Source organism: Dendrobium catenatum, unplaced genomic scaffold (assembly GCF_001605985.2).
Source record: "Dendrobium catenatum unplaced genomic scaffold, ASM160598v2 fragScaff_scaffold_66, whole genome shotgun sequence".
Taxonomy (NCBI): Eukaryota; Viridiplantae; Streptophyta; class Magnoliopsida; order Asparagales; family Orchidaceae; genus Dendrobium; species Dendrobium catenatum.
The window spans coordinates 173,075-197,954 of NW_021318528.1; the positions used below are offsets into that span (position 1 = coordinate 173,075).

The 24,880-nt window shown below is 39.3% G+C and overlaps 3 protein-coding genes across 5 annotated transcripts in view; 2 read left to right on the forward strand and 1 right to left on the reverse strand.

Moving 5' to 3' along the window:
- The window catches only part of LOC110114735 (uridine nucleosidase 1), a 77,483-nt gene extending 69,759 nt beyond the window's left edge, over positions 1–7,724 (reverse strand). For all 3 annotated transcript variants that reach the window (XR_003700828.1, XR_003700831.1, XM_020847713.2), the window contains exons 1-2: positions 7,610–7,724; positions 7,391–7,450 (exon numbers count right to left, since the gene is read on the reverse strand). Coding sequence is in view for 1 of the 3 variants with exons in the window: in XM_020847713.2 (XP_020703372.1) it covers positions 7,391–7,450; positions 7,610–7,717 (168 nt within the window). In the remaining 2 variants the exon portion in view is untranslated. The remainder of the gene's footprint in view (positions 1–7,390; positions 7,451–7,609) is intronic.
- Positions 7,725–20,816: 13,092 nt separating this feature from the next.
- Positions 20,817–21,556, forward strand: LOC110114732. The gene is made up of 2 exons (XM_020847711.1): positions 20,817–20,927; positions 21,038–21,556. Exons 1-2 carry the CDS (start codon positions 20,817–20,819, stop codon positions 21,554–21,556), a joined length of 630 nt encoding a protein of 209 aa, XP_020703370.1.
- A 224-nt stretch (positions 21,557–21,780) lies between these two features.
- Positions 21,781–24,386, forward strand: LOC110114733 (the record flags this gene model as incomplete). Its single annotated transcript, XM_020847712.1, has 5 exons — positions 21,781–22,211; positions 22,293–23,043; positions 23,266–23,605; positions 23,726–24,082; positions 24,147–24,386. Coding segments are annotated over exons 1-5 (2,119 nt in total), but the record flags the coding sequence as incomplete, so codon positions are not given.
- Positions 24,387–24,880: the final 494 nt, after the last annotated feature.

Here is a 24,880-nt window from a genome sequence, read left to right on the forward strand (position 1 = left end):
TTACAAATGCATCTAAAGATCCATGAAGGCAAAGAGATGGGCTTTTGGAGATTCACTAAAAGAAAATCTTAGTGTGACATACAAACTAACTTTTGGAGATCCACTAAATGAAAATCTTAGTATGACATCCAAATAAACTTTTGGAGATCCACTAAATGAAAACCTTAGTGTGACATCCACGCAAATTTTTGGAGACAACTAAAAGAAAATTTTAGTGTGGCATCCAAATAAGCATTTGGAGATCTACTAAATGAAAACCCTCTATGTGACATCTAGAACAAATATCTAGAAATCCATATGGTCAATCAGAATACAACAAACATAATTTACTCTAGACGCGTACCACATTTGTTGAGGGCCATTTATTGACCTCTGTATAATATCCAAAGGAAGCAAAAATGAAATCATACCTCACACCTGCCTGCCGTAAATCCCGCACAAAATCTGCTGAATCCGGCGCCAAAACAGTCGCTTCCTGCAAATCCTTCAGAGAAACTCGATTCTGCCTCTTCCTTCGCCTTTAAAATGCGAACGAAGGCTCTTCTTCACTGGTTCCTTCCACGCAAAAGCTCTTCCCTATCCCGACCTCCCTCGGCCCCGTCTTCCTTCTCTGACAAAACCCCAGGAGACCGAGCCCCTTTGCTTCTTTTGATCCACAGAGAGATAAAAAGAGAGAGAGAGAGAGAGAAGTTGAGAGAGAGTATTTCTCCTACCTAACCTCTACCCTACCTTGCCTTGTTAAAGTCGGACATCAGCCTAGAGACAATCTTTCTGCTGGCTGCAAGTCCCTAAGCCCGATGTCTGTAGGCCGACGAACATTAAGCCACAACCTTCAATCTCTTCTCCTAGAGCCTACGACTAGACCTCACGCATAGCCGATCTACTCTCTCCATAGCCGAAGTTCACTCCACCTGATCTCATATAGCCGAACTTCTCCTTCCCTTGATCTTGCCTGATTCCTCCTTTAGCCAAATCCTTTAAACTGGTATCTTGGTTAGGTTTTATTAATGATGCTTATTAATATCTGTTATTATATAATACAATATTTATTAATATATTTATTATTATATAATAAACTTATTATTATATAATGTATATATATTAATATATATATAACGTAGTGCAGAGGAGAGAAATAAATTGTGCTCTTTAACAAAAAAAACTGAAAAACCCTTAAACGCTCATGTAGCGGGAGGGGATAAAAAATATATTTGTAACCACAATATCATTTTGACATCTACCTGAAGCGCTCACGTAACGTCAAGGGAAAGGTTGCCTCTTGGTTTTTCCCCTAAATGGGGGAGACGCTGGGAGGCTGCCGAAATTTTATCCGAAAAAGACAAGGACTTGAACAATTTGGGACTTGTGGACTTGATGCAATGGACTTAATTGAATTCAAATCTAAGTGAATCATAACTTAAGCATGACTCAATGAGCTAAGACTTAAACTCAAATAAACTCAAATCTAATTGGACTCACGTTTGAACTTCAACAAGAACTCAAATTTGATTTGGACTTGAACATGTTTGAACTCAGTTAAAGACTTGAGTTGGACCACAGGGAACTTGTACAATGGAGGATGATGAATTGAGCTTGATTTGGACCAAATGAAATTTGGAATTAAATTCAAAAGAACAAATATAAGGAACTTTGACTTGAATTGAACTTAACAAGATTATTTGTGGACTTCAAGCTTGAACTATGATAAGGCATGACTTTGAATCTCAAGAGATTCAAAAGAGTTATAATCTGAACCATTTGAACTCAAACTTGGAGCAAAGCTTGAACTAGATAAGCTCAAACTTGAGTTTGGACTTTATGATGACCCAAAGAATTTCAAATGAACCGTAAAGGGATCTAACTTGTATAGATTACAAGTGGTAAGCTCCAACATAAATGCAAATGAACATATGTAAGGTTGGTGGTGAATAAGAGACTTGCAAACTCTACTTGCTTACAAGTGATTATAGACAACTTGATTGAATTCCATGTCATGATATGTTGTTCTCAAAAGAAAATATATCATTCGTTTGCAAGTAATAATCAATAAGGAGATGTTGATGAACAAAATGCAAAGGAACATATATGGGACTTGTGATGAAAAGAGAGACTTGCAATGAATATAAAGCCTATAAACATCATCCACTCATCAAATGATGATAAAAACTCATGCAATCAAATGCTACTAGAAGGGTTTGATATGTAATAAGCATAACAAGTCTTCATGTTCAATGGAATGTGGATATCAAACAAATGTTGAATATTAAGCCCCTACACATATTGTAAATCGTCTCCAAGGCCAAAGAACTTGCACGATTTATTTATTTGCAGGTGATAAGAAGATTCGAATGAGAGTTGGTTTGTAGCTAATCTCAAGGAATTCACAAACAAATATGTCAATCCGATTGCAATTGATGGGGGGAGAGCAATACACAATGAATGCAACACATCCACAAGCAAAGTGGAGAGGTCACAAGGAAAATAGTCCGCCTACTATCAATGACAGCTAATGGTTATATATCTCACAAATATATAATAGTTTTCACAAATACTGAAATACATGCAAACAAATACATTTGTCCCATACAAGTGGAGGGATTTGGTATTCAAATGAACAAGCAATGATTCATATATCTCACTCGGGAGCAATGACCAGGAGATTCATATATGAATAAGGAAGCCCGCTACAAAGAGCCTTGGATACCACTTGCTACAAAATGGGGTCTCTAATGAATGATATAATTCATTCGTGGGGGAGGTAGAGAGATCTAACTTCTCTACAAGAAACATAGTAAACACATTAGCCCGCTCATGAGTGATGACAATGGCTAAGATGTGAAAATAACAACTCCCCTACAACCGACATTAGATATCTCATGGATACAAACAATGGCTGTTACAATTACTAAAAGATACACAAGCAAATATAGCAAATAATCAATCAACATACATGGGAATATTATTGATGAATGCAATCCATTCAGCAGTCTATGTTAATATGCATATAAAAGGTGATGAATCTACTTACAAACAATAGTAGTAGAGATATTGCACGGATGGTCGATCCCTTACGAGCAACCTAAAATTTGTAATTGATATAGTGATTGTGCTCACAAGTCGTAGTACTGTGTATTTTACAAGTATGATGAATTCTCCTATAAATATGAATGAATAATGCAACAAAAGGCAAATTCCTACGAGCTACTGTAGGAAGCCTATTACATACTTAATATGCCGTCTACAAGAATGATGCAAGGAAACTACAGTAGATAGCAACATCTATTGGAAAAAAAACAGGCGATTGGTTAGTGCACTATAATCCAACTGCAAAGAGCAATAATTCATGCACGACAGTCTACTTGAATAAAGCAGAGAACAATTCAATTCACAAGCTGCTACGTAACGCCACTGAATCCACAACACTTATACAAGTGAACAGAAGGCGTGTTCAAATTTCAAAATGAAATATTATGTGCATTCAAATGGCAGTTACTTGCACAATTACAAGTATTTCAAAGTATCCCCGACATGCACCGTAATATGCATACATGTAGGTACACAAGAGGTAAATGCAATCACAAACCTGCATGAGCCCGACGAGCGTATTATTGGTACACACGTGACGTCTAAAAATGCTGCGCGGGTTATTAAATTTGAACTCGATCCTCCTAAGCATATAAAAAGGAGTAGACATAGTATAATTATAAAATGCCCCTAAACACCCTCATAGGCCCCGGCGAGCGTGTTATGAATATACACATGACGTCTAGGGATGCTGCGCGGGTCAATAAGTGAAATCAAGTTCGAATACGATCCTTCTATACAGATCAATAGGAGTCGACAGGGTTCGAACCATCAAATAAATATAAGGTTGCGGCGACCGGTATATTTATTTTAATACATTCATATTAGGCCTTCAAGACCTATAATTAAGATAATTCACTCACAAAGGCATAAATCCTATGAAACCCAATCCCCTATCGGCAAGTTGATAGGGTCGACAAGATTCAATCAACAAAGAGAAGTAACCCCTTGCATCCCGATGATAGCCACATTGAACAAAGATCTCAACTGGAGGGGTCCACAGATATTTTAAAATGTCATCTTAAGTACCCACAAAATCCAAAATCAAAAAATCCTACAAATCTCAAAATCCCAAAATCCGGATATTTAAAAATTGAAATTCAAACGTCAAGCAATTAAAGCAAATTCCATCCACACTCCGCAACCATTTATCGGGGTGGAAAAATTAAAATTTACTTCAGCTCACAAAGAGTTAATGCCTAGTCGAAAATATCATTATGATTCATTCTCAAATAATCTCCTGCCAATAAGGACGTGGTACGTGTCCTCTAACCGGCGATTTTGTCGCCAAATGGCATTTCAGGATAAACGGTTATGACCCGGGGCCCTCTGAACTGAGTGGTTTGGCCATCAAATGGTACCACGAAATACTGGTTATGGCCAGAGCCAATACGTTCCTTAGTGGCATCAAATCCTTGAGATATGAATCAACAGTATATGATCAATATGGCACAAACCCTCTGTTAGCTAAGGTGGATTCAAATTTGTCTCCTTAAGCAAATATCTACCCCAGGTCTACAAGGTAACCTTGAACGAAGCAGCCCATGGCTGCCGACAAGGATCCTTCTGTCAGGTTGGGTCGACTACCTTCTCTGACTAAGTAAACCAAGGACCACGATGGCCCGGGACGACGGAACCATGGGATCTTGATCGGGTCCATCATCCATTCCCCCACCATCCGCTTTAAGTGCAAGATGGTGAAATTTCAAATTTTAAATATCAAACTTTCAAATTCTCAACCATTTCCAAGCTCTTCAACTCACAAATCCATGCTGCTATTATATACCAAATAACACATATATCTATGTATCTGATTGACGACTAGCTTTAATCGAAAGTTCTCTCTAATGATTGGGAGGGGTAACTAACTATAGGTGCTTGCGCCAGTAGGAAACTAGAACTCAGATCATAAAGTCCTCGCAAAATGAGGGCGAAATATCTAGATAGTGTCTTATCTACAAACCCATCTTCCTTCCAAAATTTACCTCGAAACTTATTCCATTAAAACTCCTTCCTCGAAGAAAAAAAAAAGCAAGCATAAGTAGGCGGAGGCCGAATTTTCGGAGCCCACAAATCTATTCAAAGACAAATTCACCAAGAGTTTTGGGGAAGCAAAGCAACAAAGCTAAAATGCTTAATAGCTTAAAGTATATTTGTAGATAATAGTTTTAGTGATAATTATATGTGTAACTTATAACAGTAATTGAATCAGTTAAATATTTCAATTTAGTATTTAAATTGCCTTGAAGTTTTGTATGTTTCAAATATAATAATAAAATATTTATGTGGAATATATTTTTTGGCAAATTAATGTTGATTTTCTTTACAAATAGTACAATTTGAAAAAGACAATTTTCTTTTTTTCCAAGCTATACGGGTCAACAAGTCGGGTCAAGCTAGAGGCGGGTCGGGTCTGAGCTTGTAACCCATTTCGCTAATCGGGTTAGGTGAGTTAAAGGTGGGTTAGTTTTGGGTTGGACGTGAACCCGACCCAAAAACCCATTTTGACACCCCTAGGCAAGCTGCATGAATAGGATTAGATTAGATATTCTATTTTATTTTATTAATTAAATACTACACTATATTTATATATATATATATTAATATAAATTTAGATAACATAAGCCCTTGTAAAATTCCTTATTTATTGGGCATCTCAATTTTCATGTCATCGTCGCCTCAAAAATCATATAATATGATAGTCATTTCTAGATAATTTTGACATTCTGACCACAACAGCGAAGTCTGTTTTGTGATCAAACATCATTCAGGTAACATCACACAATATAACGCTCATAGACCGTTGATTTTGGTCGTATTTGTCCTACTTTTGCATGACAGGTCCTAAATTTGATGTTCCAAACACAGCTCCATAGTTCGTTTGATGTATAAAGTTGTTTAAGCAGTTTCATGTATAGTGTTGTACCCGCTAACAATCGCTTTTATTGTGATTTTCAATCATGTTGCGCACAAATGACTCTTTCTTGATAATTTGGTGTTCTGAGTGCATTTGTCCGATCAGTTTTGTAATCGAGCGATGTTAAAGGTAGTGTTGTGCACAATTGAGGGATTTTCATGCTCGTTCTAGGCGACGTTATGTTTTGTTGACCGTCTTTTTTGCCAACTTTGGTATCACCAATCATTGAAGCATATATAGAGGTCAAAATATTAGATATAGCATTTTCATAGTTTCATCTAATAGGTCACTTTTACAATTATATTTGGCTACAACTTTCTAGTTACTTTTTACAAATCTCTGTGACGAGGGAGTTTTTCCCACCATATTTGCTAGAATAAGACAAATATATAAAAAGTTGTTGCCTAATTTTTATAGAAAGAATAAGTCCATAATACCCATAACAACTTTCAAGAACCATGTTTTTCCTTCAATTCCAAACTACTTTTACGTACACCTACAACTAACCTAAATAGACCAAGCGTTTGTGCAAGAAGCTTGAAAGAGCACATGCAGGAGAGCATACTACAGGCATGTGCCCAAATGATGCCTCTTTGATAATCACTTCATGTCACGCTCCATATGGATAGATAAAGAAAATGCAGCAAGCTTATGAATGTTATATACCGAATGAATAAATGAGATATGTCGAGTATGCTTTCAAGAAGATGTTTGAAATAATACAGTTATGTATATTGAATTCTCAGTCACCTGCTAAGTAATAAATTTGTATTGTCAACGGAGCATATTGTTCGCACCTAAATTATATAATTATAATTCAGGCGTGACTACAGGAAATACATTGAGTGAGGCTGAGAATATACAAACTGAATGACAACTTGAAGGAAGTGCTGGTTAGAAATGAATGTAAAATGGAATCATTTAAATGGTTTATCATTTGAGAACTTGAACTCGGTGTATAAATAATGTATCATATGCCAGATTCTGTATTTAATGGATAAGAATTTCTTGATCAAATCAACTGTACAGGTTCGCTATGGTGTGAGCACACAATGTGACTCATGTAAATGATGATTAAAGATTTTTTTTATCAAAGATAACTTAATATGAAAGATAATAAATGAGTATGATAAAACGATTTGTCTACTCTATCCGACAGATATTGGCATAACCTGCTAGAGTGGTAGTATTATGTTAGGTCAGGCAGTGACAGTAATATCCATATCAAAAGAGGTTCATGAGCGCTTTCTGGGAATGGAACCAAATATAGTATAAGTTTGTTCTCTATCACAAAACTGAAAAATGGTTGTTCTAGAAGTAACTTTTCTAGTTGATGATGTAAAACCTGGTTTTAATTGAGGTAAAACTTGTATATAACGATGGCTATACCTTTAGAGGTTCGTGAGCTCCTTCAGCAACTGGAACATCAGGGCGGCCGGCAATCTCACACTACCTTGTACAAAACATAAAGTATAACAGAAGATAGATATGCTCATCAACCAAAATTGCAAGAACAAAAAGAAAATCACAATCTAATGAATGCTGACTTAAACATGCGGAAATGATCTTCCTAATGTGGACAACAAATAGGAAAACAACAGTACGTACCAGAAGTAAAGCATTCCTAGTAGCATCCACAGTACTGACATTACCAAATATTGTAGTCAGACCAATAACATCTATCTCTGGGGTTTGAAATGCCATCAAGATGGTCATACTGTCATCTGCAAATCAGTTTAAAAAAAAAAAAAAAAAGAGGAAATAATATCATTACGATGTAGGAGATAATTGACTCATTTTTATTTTAAATTACAATTGGAGTTGGACAAATGAAGAAATACAAGCAAAGCTCCTGAACTGGAAAACTAAAGTACGGCCAGAAACTCATCATGACCTCTTTCCTTTGAATGGTTTATCTGTTTTCCGAATGAATTTCATTCCTTTTTAGAAACAGATGGCCATTGACCCTCCGTTCCCATATTCAACAGCAGATATTTATCAATTACAATTCTCACAAGTTGATTGTTCCAATTATTACCCAATTCATTTCTTAATGGCAACTGCACATGACTCAGACCGTTAAATGGTATTAAAAGATTATTTTACTTGAATTCTCTATTATTTTTACCTAATTTGGATTTCTTATCTCCCAAACATTCTTAAAATTTATGCTTGGTCAAATGAAACCAAGAAGAAAATATTAATAAATGTCTACACCCACATTCGTTTCGGGTCAAGTCAATCAAATCCACATTAGATCCTAAATCGGGTTCAACAAGTCATCAATTGTGAATTGGCTTGAACCACCTACAAATCGTAACACACCAAGTCAGCCCAAAGCAATACAAGTTAAACCTTACTCAGCCCTCATAACTGAGCCACTGAACTCACCAAAGGGCTCACAAAGTCACCAATTCGACAAAGCTACTTGCCAAAAAAATTCAACCAATTGCCCAGAGTACTCATCAGCTGAACCAGTTAGGCCTTCAGCCTTAATTCATAACTCACCTAAAGTTCTGGCCTAGCAAACACCTACAAGTTAGATTCTTTATTTACACAGTTAGAAACACCAAATCTTAGTTGTGTGCTATCATGTAAAACATTACTCTCTTACTCTCTCTTTCTTTGAGATGATCGAATAAATCTTCAGACGCTTTTGTCATGTAGCTCCATTCAATCCCCTGAAGGATGCCAGTCAGACATCAACGTCTCAACGCTAGAGCTGCTACTTCAACTCTTTTTGATGATGAGTTGTACATCCCTAATGAAGTGGAGACTCCTCTCTGAAATCATTCAAAAAAGCATTAGGCTCAATCTATGAACACTTTCCCAAAGGCTCAACTACAATCAAAGTTCAAGATGCTTGGTCTGAATTCTTACTGAGAGAATTTTGACCTGGTCGACCACATCACTTCAAATCGATGATATCCCTCCTCAATGTCAATGAAGCGGTGGAGTGCAAAAAACTCTTCGCCACATTCAAGAAGGCATCATTGTGGTAGTTTTCGAGTTTACCTACGAGGAGCATTACTCTTTCTCAAATTTTAAAAGGCAATTTATCCCGCAATCCCAAACATACAAAGGCTACTGAAAAAATTCCAAGGCAATGTTGGATTATGAGATAGGAGTTTGACAAGTAATTATACCACTTCACGACTTCTAAAGAGAGATGTTGGATGCCTAGGATTCGAAAAAAATAGTCTCCCGCATTCAAGAGAAGGCAACTCTCTATTAATTTTCCAGCTTACCTATGAGGGGTGTTACCTCTTTCCCAGATTTTTAAAGTCACTTTATCGCAATTCCCAAACATGGAAAGGCTATTGAAAAATTATAAGGCAGTGTTGGAATTTAAGATAGGAGTTTGACAAGTCATATACCACTTCGTGACTTTCTTCTAAAGAGAGATGTTGGACGCCTAGGATCTGGAACAAATAGTCTCCATTATGCCATGCCTTAGCTTCTACAACCAAAAATAATAGTTGAATTGCTTAAGTTGGCCAAGAAACCATATCAACGAGAAAAAGTAAATTGGGTGGCTATAGCTTTTACAAATACCTAACTCAAAGATAGCGAGGGATTTTCGACAACACTCTCGAGAATAAAGGAGCAAATTTAAAGTACAATTTAAATAAATCAACCTAGAAGCCTATGGACTCTAAAAATTCTGCGCTCTGACCTTTCTATGTTTTAGAAGAGTTTTAACCACTATGTTTCAGGTCAAATTTTCAAAAGGCAAATTATATTAAAAATAGGACACTACCCAGATATTCCGCACTTATTTTGCAAGAACTTTAAGATCTGAGTTCAGAATTCTCATAAGCACAAGACCCTATGGTTAATTGCCCTAGTGACCAGAGAACACTTTCGATTAAGGCTAATTATTAGATAAGCACAGTAACATATTTGATTTTTATAATTTGAAATTTAACACCTTACACTTAAAAAGAATGGTGGGGGAATGATGACAAGCCCAATCAAGATATCATAGTTCCGTCATCTCGATTTGTGATGGACCCTAGTCTACTTAGTCAGAAGAGGTAGTCGACCAAACCCGACTAAAGGATCCTTATCAACAGACATGGGTTGTTTTGTCCAAGAGTAAACTATAGACTGATGGTGGAGGATTGTCTAATAGATCAATCCAAATTGACCTAAACTAATTGAGGATTTCATAACCTATTAAGTACACCATATGATTTCATTACTCAAGAGTTTATTGGGGAACATAAGTGCTATGGTTGTGACCGTAATATAATGGTGTCTATCAAATTCAAAATTACCTGATCAGAACTACTTATTAGTGATGACACTTTGTTGAAATAGCACAAGTTAGAGAACATGTATCATATTCATACATAACACATTAATACTAACAGGAGATTATTTAAAAATGAATCTTAGTAATATTCTCGACTAGACATTTGTTATTTGCAATATGAGGTTATTTTTAAATCCATCACCCTTGCCAAATGGTTGTGGAGGGTGAATAAATTTTTTGCTTTAAATTTTACATGATTAATTTCACTTAAGTATTTTTTTTTTAATTTTGATGGATATTGAATTTTATATTTTTATTCAAATTCGATCCCCAAGAGATTAAATTTAAAATTTGGAGGCATCTTCTAAAACCCCTCTAGTTAAGCGACCACTATTAGGGATTTAAATAATTTTATTATATTATTTGAATCTTATCAACTTAAGAGATAAAGGAATTTCTTGGCTAACTAAACCATTTAATATTATTTTGAAAACTAAAAAGATGTCAGATGAGTGAAGAATGTGTGTTGATTCATATTTTTAAGAATAAAAGTGATGCAAAAGATTATGCGAATTATAGAGGAATTAATTTAATGTATCATACTTTAAAACTATGAAAGAGTTATGGAGCATAGGTTACAACGTGATACTAATGTTTCTCAAAATCAATTTGGATTTATGCCAGGTAGGACAACTATGGAAGTTATACATTTATTGAGAGGTTTGAAAGAGAAGTATAGAGAATAAGGAGGATCTGCATATGATATTTATTGACTTAGAGAAAGCATATAATAAAGTTCAAATAAAAGTGTTATGAAAAGTTCTAGAAAAGAAAGGGGTTAATAATGCTTATATTCAAGTCATTAAGGATATGCATGTTAGGAGTTAATACTTGTGTTAAAAAATAAGGTGGTTTGATCAAGTATTTTCCTATTTCAGTTGGATTACATCAAGGATCAACCTTAAGAAAAAAAAAATTATTTAGTCATGGATGTTCTTACTAGACATTTGCAAGATGTTGTACCTGGTGTATGCTTTTTGCTAATGATATTCTTCTTGTTGATAAGACTAGAGAGGGAGTTAAAGATAAACTTGAATTATTGAGGTCAACCTTAGTGTCAAAATATTTTCATTTGAGAAGATCTAAAACCGAATATATGGAGTATAATTTTAGTCGTAATAGATCTGATGGGGCGATTGTGACTTTGGGCAATCAAGTCACTAATAAGAGTACACGTTTAGATATTTTGGGTATATTGTTCAGAGTTATGGTAAAATAGATTGGGATAGTATTAATATAATTCAAGTTGGACGGTTGAAGTGCAGGAATGGAACGGGCTTTTGGTGCATTTCTACAATGCACTCACATACTTTTAATGTATTAGCACACTTTTTAATAAGCTAACGGGATGCACTTGTGCACATTTTAGTGCATTTACATAGCATATTTGCACCCCATAAACATAGTTGAGCATTTTTTGGTGCGCTCACACGATGAACTTACATGCATTTTAGTACATTTGCATAGCATATTCGCACAATTTCACTAATCATTGTATTTCCTCATTTTAAAAATAATAACACGCTTTTCGATATAGTAGCACACTTCTTGCGGCAACAACATGCTTCATAGTATTATTGCACACTTTTCAAGACAACCATATGCCTTTTGTTGTTGTGGCATGGTTCTCGAAGCAGTAACTCACTTCTTGAGGTGATAAAATGCTCCTTGAGTCAGTGACATGCATTTCAAGGCTCTTGTACGATCCTCAAGGTGGTATGTTTAAATTTTAAAGTTCAATTCTGATTCATGTGAATTTTAAATATTCATATTTGATTGCTTTGCACAAACATTTCTTGTTAGCATGCAAGCAATAATTATTTTGAAGTTTAAAATATCTTTTGTCCACTCGTGTATATGTAGTGCGGATTCGATGATATTGAACTTGAATTAGATTCTATTTTCGTATTCCCTTGGCTTTCAAATCAGATGGAATTCATCCATACATCGGTTAAATTAAAGCAAATGAGACCCACATAACATCTCTTCCTACCTATAAATAGCAAAGCAATAATTTGCATTTTAAGTTTAATGTGTCGAGTGGATTCTTGAGATTTGCAAGTGTCTTTAGTTGTGGTAGAGGAGTTCTATGCCCGCAAACAGGCTTTTCAAAGTTTATTACAAGTTCCTTGTAAGTTCATTTTTAGTCAATCCTTTCTTTTCATTTTTGTAAATAATATTTAATTGAAATTTAGTTTTAAAATATAATTATTTTAAGTCTGATTCCCTGTGAGTCTGTATAAATTGAAATTTGGCATCCTTCTAACATCTCCCCCATGTAGGGGATATCTATAGGGACTGATCAACCTGCCCATCACACCAAGGCCTGTATGGCAGATGTGGTGCAACACACGGCCAAGGTCAACCCCACTAAGCCAAGAAAAACGTGCATGAGTCTTCAAGTACATGTTTAAAGACTCAATATCTTTCTCGATCGCATTAAAAAAAAGCATAAATGTAGTTAAAGTTTTCCATCAACATTAAGAAAAGTGGATAAAGGGCTTACTCATCATGTTATGGACGGCGTGTATGAGTTTCCCCGATGATCACAGTAAGAAAAATGTGTGCAGGTTTCGCTTGCAGCATCACGCACGTCGCCAATAGGGTTTTGGAGATTTTTATGGGTTCGTGAGTTTACACTTTTGCGCATGTGAGAAGGCAAAGATAATGACAAAAGTGAGAGCCTTTTTCTATATTTTGTTTTTTTTTAACCTCCTTTTTCACCTTTTTTTGTATATAAATATATATAGAGAGAGAGAAAGGAAAGTGATGGAAAAAGATAGATAAGGAAAGTAATTGGTAGATATAATCAGGGAAAAGAAAGGAGATAGAGGGGGAGAATACTCCTCTCCATTTAGAGAGAGAGGGAGGACATAATATAGAGATAGAGAGAATGAGAAAGAGGGAAGAGAAATGGTGAGAGTGGGAAGGGGAAGAATAGGTGGAAAAAAGAGAAAAAATAGTTATTTTTGTTGCTTAGAGAAAGAGCAAAGTTAGAGAGAGAAAATGATGGAAGAGGACTGTAGAGGGGATGGTTTGGGTGAGGAAGATGATGGTTGTATCAATCAGTAGTGATGACTGCTAGTGAGGGTATAGAGCTGGAGAAGGAATAGGTAGTCGAGTGAGGTAGCGGCGCAGTGTGAGGCAATGGCCAACGAACTTGGGGGCTGGCATGGAGAGCAATCGATGGTAGTAAGTTTGGGTGGGAAAAAAAGGGAGGTGTGCAGGTGCATCTTGGGTGAAGAGGAATTATGGGACAAGCAGTTAGATGCTGTCCAGTAGAATGGGAAGGAGAAAGGAGTGAGAGAGTGGAAAGTAGTGGCCTATTGAGGGATAGTTGCATGTGTCTAAGAAGAGAAAACAAGTGGTCGACAATGTGGAGCCTCGAACCAGGTGGCCGGGAGGTCGTTATGTTCTAGTCGTTGGGGATGGTTTATAAAGGTTGGTTGAGGCTAAATGGTGAAGCTTTGCCATCAATGGAGGATTGTAGGGGTCGGTAGAAGGAACTTTTATTAGGTTCGGTGTAAGGACGTAGAGGAACGTTCGGTTGGAGGCAAAATCCGGCCAAAAAACTCGGTATTTGCTCGGTATTACTATGTATTATTTGATAATAACGAGGAATACCACTCTGTGAAGATCAATACCGAGCAATACCGAGTTGTATCGAGTTTTTTCTAGGAAAAACTCGGTACAACTTTTGTATAACTCGATATAGCTCGGTATTGGGTCTTCACGTGATGGTATTCCTCGTTATTGTTTGGTATTGCTCGGTATTTCTCGTTTTTTGGCGCGATTTGGCCTCCGACCGGACGTTCCTCTACGTCCGGTCGGAGATCGTAATAATTGTTCCAGTAGAAGAGAAGGGAGGGTTAGCTAAGGGTTATAAGTGGAGGAGGGTCGATTGGAGGGCTGTGGTTGGATGAGAGTTGAGCAAAGTGTGAGGAATTTGGCTTAGGAGGAATTGTACAAAGCATGAAACCAAGAGGGAAGGTGTGGATGGGTAGTGGGCTGTACATGAATGGGAGGGCAAGAGTTAGGATAGGTTATCACTATTTATTTATTATTTTTAGTAGGTGATAAGGATCGGATTTGGTAGTAGAAGAATCAAGGATAAGGAATGGACAATAAATTGAATTTAGATTTAGATAGGATAATTTTTTTATCGTACACACATAATTGATAAAGATAATATTTAAATGGATAAATAGATATGAATCGACCTCTCACTTAATTTCTCATTATTCAAGCATCTCAAAATGCATGCCATTACCTCACATGTTGGAAAATTTGGTGTTCACTCACGCAATAAACCATGCCATATAATTGTCCTTTTTAGTTAATTTAGAAGTTCTAGATGTGTCGACGAAGTATGTTTCACGAAAGAATGATATTTGAGAAACTTCACGCAACATCACTCCCTAGTCCATCATTTATAATTGCATGCTTGAATTGATTGCAAGGAGTCCCTCTTAGACATTTTTAAAGTTTTGAACATAACAATGCGGTCCATTTTGTGAATGAATGACAATCAACGATTTTACATGGTTGTTCCCATCAATTGTCGCTTTCATCTAGGGGTTGTCAATTTCGGGTCACGGGTCGGGTTCGGGTCAAACCCGGAACTAACCCGGTACTATTCTGGTCAACCCGAACCCAACCCATTTTTGCATACGGGTCAGTTTTGCGGACCCGAACCTGACCCACTTTGGGTTCGGGTCAACCCAACCCAACCCAACCCGCTTCGGGTTCGACTGCGGCATGCATTTCATGTTTCAGGTTCGACAACGCCCGGCAGCAATGCAGGCAGCCAAAGTTCGGCAGCAATAGCCGGAAGCGAGCAGCAGCGACGCGCGATGGACTCGACCGCGGGTCCGCGACAATAGCTCGCGCCTCTCGAGTAGCTAGATCGCGGGCACTGCTGCACTGGGCAGACGCGAGTGCGGCGCTGAGCGAGTCGCGCAACAGGCGATGTGACGCCACGTCACGCACGGCACTGCGGTAGCGGCTTGATGCACGCGGGCAGAACGATGCGGGCAGAGCGGACAGCCGGGTCATTTTCGGGTTCTCGAGTCAACCTGATCCCAACTCATCTTTTGAAACGGGTCAAAAACTGCAAGTCGAACCAAACCCAGTTGGGGTTTTGGTCAACCCAAACCCGAAATTTTTGGGTTGTGTTCGGGTCAGGTTTTCGAGTTGGGTCAAATATTGACACCCCTGCTTTCATCGTTATTCGATCAAGTTGTGAAAGTGCACTGAAGGAACTTGAAAGTTCGTTAGAGATGTTAAGCTCTCATAAACTAGTCCCAAGGCTAACCAAGAGGGAGGTGAATTGGATATTAAAACTAAAAACAAAATCAGATCTAAAACCAAGATTCACCACAAAGAAAATCAAAGTGCGGAAAATAAACGCTGAAATAATAGAGGAAAGAACACACCAGATTTATAGTGATTCGGTCAAACCTTAACCTAAGTCCACTCCTCGGAGGCACCCTCCAAGTATTGCACAAAACTCAGCGTCTCTCTTTTAGCCCCCACAGCTAGGCGGAGAAGCCCTTACAAAATCACTTTCACCTTCCCCGGTGCGACGGAAAAGCCAGGCCCTTTGACACCAAAGACCCTCAAGACGAGCATTGAATCCGATGGTACTAAAGTGCAAGCTTGTCGGAGCAACCGTGTGGAACTCCCTCCACACTCCCTTGAAAACCCCTCCAAGGATCTTCTCCCTCTCTCAAACTCCATCATTTCCTCTCCCTTTCAAACTCTCCTTTTATATTTCCTCTAGAAGAAGGAAGCATCAATGGCTGTCAAAGACACTCTTCATGAGAAAGCAAGAGATCTTTAAATAGATTTGCAAAATCGACATTATCGTCCAAGACGATCGTCGGATCGTCCCGTACAATATGCATAAAAAGAGAGCTTCCGAAAATCCTAAAAACTCAATTTCGATGACAAACATCGTCCAAGACGATCGCAGGATCGTCCCGTACGATATGCTTAAAAAGAGGGCTTCAGAAAACCCTAAAAACTCAATTTCGGTGCCTAGAATCATCCTGGACGATCGCAGGATCGTCCAGTACGATGTACAGAATTTGACCTGATAGTCCTAGACGATATTTGGATAGTCCAGGACGATTAGTACAAAAATGTACAGATCGTCCAGGACGATATTTTGGATCGTCCATGACGATTAGAAGAAAAATTATGATATTTCGGCTTGGACGATTTAAGAAAAACAAGTATGTCGGCAAACATTGTCCTATACGATATACAGATCGTCCAGGACGATCCGATTGAAAATTTTAACCATAATTAATCACCTAATCACTTGATCAATTTAGGCATGATTTGTATTGAACGTCCGGGACGATCTGATCGTCCGGGACGATTAGAACAAAAATTTAAACTTAAATCTTTACATAAATTGTCATTGACGGCCCTTTTCCAAGATCATAAAAGATCGTCCTGGACAATCAAAAATAGTCTAGTACGATTAGTTCAAAACTTGATCTTCTGGATTTGAGTAGATCTCACTCCCTTGAGTATGTGTGTGCTTGGTCACCAAGCAAGCAAACTCCCTTACAGGACTTGACTTAAGAAATCAAAAATTACATCAATGAATATTACAGATCCTTTTACAACATAACATTATTCAACCTAATCTTGAGCTCTAATTCTTTGTTTGATGTTGCATGGTATTCCTGAAATGTTAGTATAAACATAAACAAATATATATTGCAAATACAAGTAGATAACAAAAAGTAAGTCATAATATTTGTTATCATCAAAAATATAAACTCATAAACTCGAGTTGCAACAATCTCCCCCATTTTGATGATGACAAATATTATTTATTTAATTTGCAAAATTGAAAATATTTTTTCCTAATCCCCCCCTCACCAGAATAAAAATTTATAAATAGGGGAAGAGAAAATTTTTGTTGTTTTTATTTTTATTTTTTAAAAATAGAAAACATATATAAATACAACAGTACGTTCTCCCCCTTTGACATTATCAAAAAGAAGAGGGGCACAAATAATCAGAATAATAAAAACAAATAAAAATCAAAACAATCCCTGATCTAGTGAAAAGAAAAAATCAAATATTCTTAAATGAGAAAGTTACCTCTTAATTTTATTCAAAAACTTAGTAAGGAATGGATTGACAACGCATAATTCAGAAAAGATTAAAAATTCAGAAATTATTAATCCAAGCTCAAGTTCTGATTCTTTGTTTGATGTTGCATGATATTTCTGAAATATTAGTATACACACAAACAAACATATATTGCAAATACAAGTAGACAACAAAACGTGAGCCATAATATTTGTTATCATTAGAAATATAAACTCATAAGCTCGAGTTGCAATAAGTTGCACGCAAGTGGTTCTTCTTCGGGAAAATTTGATTTTTGAACTTGCTAAAATGACATTGTGTTAGTTAGTCGTCCTTCATGTAGCACTCACTTGCAATGATTACATGTATACAGTGGATAACAAAACTGCACCACCATCACCATCAACAACACTAAAGCTTTCTCACTCAAGGAAAGTTACACTACCACTATTGAACGCCTTCAAGGTGTTCATCTCAATTAGGGGTGTAAGTGAGCCGAGCCCGCTCGAGCTTGACTCGTTTATCGAGCTTACGAGCTCACGAGACGATCTCGAGCTCATTTAGTAAACGAGCTCGAGTTCGACCTTGATGAGGCTCATCTCGTGACTCGCGAGCCAGCTCAAATTACTCTTTCATTTTTTATTATTAATATTTTTATTACATTTAAATTTAAAAAAAAAATTCTAATCTTCAACAGCCGCATAGTTAATAATAATAAAAAGCATCAAATATGAATGTTAATAAATGCTGCAGCTTTACTCGTTACTAAAATAGTGAAATTTTCAAATATATACATATATATATAATTATATATAATACGTCGTCAAAACATTATCTTAATTGGGCGCGAATCTCGATGCAAAATCAAATTGAAAACATAAAAAATTAATTCGGAGACCATCCGAACTCCGATTTTAGCAAACTTACAGTCGAACTGAGCGTCTCGGAAATACGAACCCAACGACACCAAATTCAACTCGATCCGAGCCCAAATGGGTCCGAATCATGGACCCAAAGCGCTGTTGGAAGGTTCAAACTGCAATTTGAGATATCAAACGGTCTCCGATTTTAACGAGCTTATACTCGAATCGAACGGCTCGACGAGACGAATCCAACAAGCCCAAGATCACAGAATTCCGACATCTCTAAGACCTTCAAATATCCAACGAAAGGTGCACGATCGTAGAATTCGATTTCGGCCGTCCATTCAACCACTCCCTATTCGCCCCTAATCTCACGCCTATTTACGAGCTATGCCACTCCATAAAATCTATAAATAGAGCCCTCATTCTTCACAAGAGGGAATCCAAGCAAGAAGTGAAGAGAAGAAGAGAAGAGAAGAAGAGAAGGAAGAGAAGGAAGAAGCTCCTCCTCGACCACCGACGGAACCTCGCCGGACCACAACAGGAGCTCGCCGGACCACCACCGGAACCTCGTCGGACCACCGCCGGAACCTCGCCGGACCACCACCGGAGCTCGCCGGACCACCGCCGGAACCTCGCCGGACCATCGTCGGAGCTTTGTTGCACCACCACCTCAAGGCCCGACGTTCTGCTCAAAGCCCGACGTTCTGCTCAAGGCCCAACATTCTGCTCAAGCCCAGACGTTCTGCTCAAGGCCCGACATTCTGCTGAAGGCCCAACGTTCTGTTCAAGGCTCGACATTTAGGCCCGTCGTTCAGGCCCAACATTCTGCTCAAGGCCCGACGTTCAGGCCCAACGTTATGCTCAAGGCCAGACTACTAACTAACACCCAAACTTCCAGGTGACGCCAGGGTACTATCAGACAATCAAGTGATGTCGGGTTTAACACTAGACTTATATCGAACAGTTGCTAGTTATAATCTGATCGCCCTTGGAGGCGAGTCAGCCCTTTGTAACCGACTCAAATTCTAGTTGAATCATTTTCAATTGGGCTAGGCCCCGTGGTTTTTCCCCTTTTTAAGAGTTTTCCACGTAAAAAATCTTGTGTTCTCTGTGTGTAAGCTAGCTATCCGTACAACGCTAAGACGCAAAATAATAACTCTATCGCCGCGTATATTCTAGCCCGCAATTGTTTGGCGCGGTCTGTGGGAAAAATCAATCTCACTATACTAAGTACTCCTTCAATGGCAAACAGGTGTAGCCATCGCATCATGGGAACCTCCCACTCCAATTCACACCAATCCAGGAATCAGTCCCTGAATCAGGGACAACAGGCGTCTTCCTCTTTTCACCCCGGTGGCCGGAACCTTGCCGGAGAAGGAACTTTAGGGCCATCCCTTGAAGAGCGTATCAGAAAAATGGAGAAATCTCATATTGAGATCCTTCAACTCTTAAGGGAGACTCGAGGACCAGCACTAAAACCTCAAGAAGATATTCTCCTCCCTCGAGACCAGCCAGGATTCGAAGATGTTCTTCATGTTGAGGTCCTCATTTCTCCGCCAAGAATGCGCCCTCCAACACGTCAAGAAAATGAGCTTGTTGATACGGCAAGCTCTACCCATTCTTCGCGCACAGGCCATCGGCATCACATTCCTCTGGACGTCCCCGAGGACTTGGACCAACAACACATCACTGAACTCCCCCGTAATACCCTACGGCATGAATTACGGAGACTAGTCTGAGAAGAGTTCCCCACAAGGGATATAAGGCAATCTCTTCGTCAACGAGACATTCAGGAGTCATCACCTTTCATAGAAGCTATCCTCCGACACCCCATTCCGACAAGATTCAAACTCCCGAATATTTATTCTTACGATGGGACTTCGGACCCCTACGAGCATATCGATCACTACTGCACCATTATGCATATCCAGCGGGCCCCGGATGCTCTACTCTGTCAAGTTTTTCCTGCCACCCTTAAAAGGCAAGCCCGGACGTGGTTCTACTCGCTGTCCGCCCGGTCCATTCCACTATTCGTTAAATTGGCCAAGTTATTCGTCGAATAATTTGTAGCCAACCGAAGAATGGTTAAAGACTCCTCCCATCTTTCAGGGATACGTCAGAATGAGGGTGAATCTCTTAAAGAGTACTTTCAAAGATATTTCACAGAAGCCCGACAAATTCCAAGGGTAGATCCTGAGTTACTTAGAGGTGTATTTCTTGGAGGGCTTCGCCCTGGCCCCTTCTACTCAGCACTTATGCGTGAAACGGTCCATTCATATGCGGATCTAATCCATCGAGTAGTGGCTCAAATCTCTGTCGACAAAGCCATTAATGCTTATAGGAAACAATTTGAGCAGACAACCGGGAAGCGTAAAAATCTCCCAGGGATGGAGAATCCATCATCACAAAGGAAGAAGCAAGGAACTACAATCTTCCTCCTCGACCCTCACAGCCGCGACGAGAGCCTCGCCAAGAAAAGGAGTACACACCACTCAATACATCCCGAGCGAATGTATTGATGGCCATCCGAGATCAGGAGAGCGTGAAATGGCCACACCCTTTGAAGCCCAACGTCGGAAATCAGGAGCAATATTGCCACTTCCACCGCAGCCGTGGGCACACTACTGAAGCATGCAGGCAACTCAAGGAAGAAATTGAGAGACTGATCCGACAAGGATATCTTTGACAATTCATTAAGAATACACCAGCCCGAGATGAGGTTGGTCCGACTGGGGGCAGAATCAACAACAAAGGCAGTCAGTAAACAATCACCAAATAGTGGGGGAGATCGAAACCATCGCTGGAGGCCCATCAACGCCTTGTCAAGTTCTAATTGCGGATAACAATGAGCCACCAACAAAGAAGCTTCATGTCGATCACTCCATCATCTTCAAGGAATCCGATCTAGAAGGAATAAAGACACCTCATCAAGATCCACTGGTGATTAGCGCAGGAATCGGCGACCCGTGCTATAATATTAAAAGGATCTTGGTCGACAATGGAAGCTCAGTAGATGTTCTATTCTACTCCACTTTTCTTAACATGGGCCTATCCAGAGAGAAACTCCAACCTAGTGTCGGTCCACTATACGGATTTGACAACCGACCCGTAAGATTTGAAGAAACCATTAGTCTCCCAGTCCTACTTGGAGAATTCACCCATCAAGTTGAGCATCCTATTCAGTTCATTGTAGTGAAATCTGAATCAGCCTACAATGCGATCTTTGGAAGGCCACTCCAAATAATCTTCGCCAGCTGACAATCGAACAGGAGGTTGACAAGCTTTTAAACGCAAGATTTATAAGGGAGGTGCACTATCCCACTTGGTTGGCCAACGTCGTAGTGGTATGAAAGGCAAGTGGAGCTTGGAGGATATATATAGACTATACTGATCTCAACAAAGCCTGCCCCAAGGACAGTTTCCTGCTTCCCCGAATCGACTAGCTAGTTGATGTCACCTCCGGACATCAGATGCTAAGCTTCATGGATGCTTATTCCGGATACAATCAGATACAAATGGATCCTGCTGATGAGGAGGCAACAACCTTTCAAACTGATAAGGAGTTGTACTGTTACCTAGTAATGTCATTCGGGCTCAAGAATGCCAGGGCAACATACCAACGCCTGATGAATAAAATTTTTAAGAACCTTATCGGGCGCACTATGGAAGTATATGTGGATGACATGCTAGTAAATAGCCTCGAGAAGTCCCAGCATATCTCAGACTTGGAACAATGCTTCTGCCTCCTTCGATCTTACAACATGCGCCTCAACCCCTCCAAATATGCATTTGGAGTCATCTCAGGAAAATTTCTGGGGTTCATGGTCACCCACCGAGGAATTGAGACCAACCCGGAAAAGATCAAGGCCCTAAGAGACATGCTACCCCCGAGAAATATCAAGAAAGTCCAGAGGTTAAACGGAAGGATTGCAGCACTCTCTCGTTTTCTGACTCGGTCAGGAGACAAATAACTACCTTTCTTCAAGATTCTCAGAGGTGCTCGTAGCTCAAGATTTCAGTGGACCGATAAATGCCAAGAGGCTTTCGAACAACTCCGAGCTTTTCTAGCCTCGCTGCCACTACTCTCGAAGCTAGTTCCAGGGGAAATTTTGTATATGTATATGGCCGTCTCCTCCCAGGCTATAAGCTCAGTCTTGGTTCGGGTAGATGATACTGTTCAACGCCCAATCTATTATATTAGCAAGGTAGTTTCAGAGACTGAGACACGTTATCCATTAGCAAATAAAACAGCCTTAGCGTTAATCTTCTCAGCAAGAAGGTTACGCCCTTATTTCCAAGCACACGCGATCAGGGTTTATACAAACCTACCATTGAAGAGTATTCTCCAAAAGCCCGAGTCATCTGGAAGATTGATCAAATGGTCAGTGGAGCTTGGAGAATTTGATATACAGTTCCTACTTAGACCCGACATCAAGTCGCAAGTACTTGCCGATTTTGTGGTCGAATGTACTAACCACACCTCCAATGAATCAATTGATGTGTCTCCTTCCTCTTCCTGTTGGACATTATATGTTGATGGAGCTTCTGGGAGTTCTGGTGCTGGCACTGGAATCTTATTGATCTCCCCGCAGAAAGCCACACTCGAATACGGACTTAGACTAAAGTTCTCAGCAACAAACAACGTCGCTGAATATGAAGCTCTAATCGCCGGATTGAGACTGGCAATCAATTGTGAAGTACAAGACTTCGTGGTTCACACTGATTCCCAACTGGTCGCCTCTCAAGTAGAAGGGGAGTTTGATGCTCACCATCCATTGTTGGCCCAATATTGCTAGATAGTTAAAATCTTGTTGGCCCAAATAGCGAAGTATCAGATCGTCCATATCCTTCGGGAACAGAACGCAAGGGCAGACTCTCTCTCCAAGCTAGCCACTTCTACGACAGGAGACGTTTTCAGAAGAAAATATATTGAGGAAATCTACTTTCCGAGCATTCAAGTCCCATAGGTAATTCAATCAATAGATGAATTAAAAGAAGCTTCTTGGATCGACCCCATCCTCACTTTCCTACAAGATGGCGTTCTTCCTGAAGACCCAACAGTGGCGGTACAACTTCGGAGGCAGGCAGCAAACTTCACCATTATTAATGGAGAGTTATACAAAAGATCTTTCACAGGGCCATACCTCAAATGTCTTCCTCCTTCAGAGGCGAACTATGCACTCCGAGAAGTACATTCAGGCATTTGTGGGGAACATCTGGGCGGAAGGGCGCTAGCTCAAAAGGTCTTGAGACAGGGATTTTACTGGCCAACGATGAAGCAGGACGCATTAGAGCTCGTACGAAAATGTAACAGTTGTTAGTTACATGTCAACTTCACTCATCTACCTGTCATAGAGATCTCAACATTACAGAGTCCCTAGCCTTTCACCCAATGGGAGATTGACATAATAGGACCCTTTCCTATAGCCACAGGACAGCGGAAGTTCATCATCTTGGCTGTGGACTATTTCACAAAGTGGGTAGAAGCAGAACCTCTGACAAAGATCACTGAAGCAAATGTCAAACAGTTTATATGGAAGAACATAATATATTGCTTTGGCATTCCAGTAAAACTTATCACCGATAACGGAACACAGTTCACCGGAAGGGTCTTCACCATATTTTGTAAAGATCTCCACATTCAACTGGTACACACGGCTGTGGCCCATCCTCAGACTAATGGACAGACAGAGGTCACTAATCGAACCATTCTGAGAGGATTGAAGACAAGGCTGGATAAGGCTGGGGGGCAATGGGCTGACGAGCTCCTAAATATCCTTTTGGGTATATCGTACTACAGCAAGGACTCCAACTGGAAAAACACCATATAACCTCTACTTTGGCACAGAGGCTGTCATTCCCGTCGACATTGGAGTCCCAAGTCATAGAGTTCAAACTTTTGACTTAAATGCTAACGACAAAAAACTCAGGCACAACCTAGACCTCTTTCCGGAAGCAAGAGACGAGGCGATGCTTAAGGTTTCTGCCTACTACCAGAGAGTTGTCCGGTACTATAATAAAAGAATGAAACCACGACGTATATCGATTGAAGATCTTGTTCTACGCAGCATTGAGACAGCAGGAAAAGGTCCTCAACGCAATAAATTCTCCCCCCTCTAGGAGGGTTCATACTTGGTAGCAGCTATGGTAAAGCCTGGTACTTTCAAATTGAAGGGTGCTGAAGGAAAGATGCTCCCTCGGACCTGAAATATTGACAATCTCCGCAAGTACTATCAGTAGAGCACAATAGTGCTATTCGTTTTAAGTGTTGTATGTTTTTAGTATTGTGTGCCTTCAGTATTGTATGTCTTCAGTTTTGAACAATGTTGTTTGTGGTGTTTGTAGCTTCTTCATCAGTAAGTTATCTTAGGGAGCTATGTCTTTGTTTAATGCAGTAAGACTATGTTTCTTTATCTTCTTTAAGTAAAATTGTATTAATAAATTCGCATAAGCTGTGAACTCCAATATCCTTGATTCGAGCAACACACAATCGTTATTGTAGCTCAGTCACCAGATAATCGATCCCAGGGGGATTTGGTCTCGATCTCTTCCACACAGGTTAACATCATCGAGCAGGACTCT

What these genes read in the sequence shown, in the direction of transcription:
- LOC110114732 (XM_020847711.1), top strand. Translation starts at nt 20,817, where the DNA reads ATGGCCATCCGAGATCAGGAGAGCGTGAAATGGCCACACCCTTTGAAG. An exon ending in GCCGTGGGCACACTACTGAA is followed by an intron (nt 20,928 to 21,037) that starts GCATGCAGGCAA and finishes GACTGGGGGCAG; the next exon opens with AATCAACAACAAAGGCAGTC.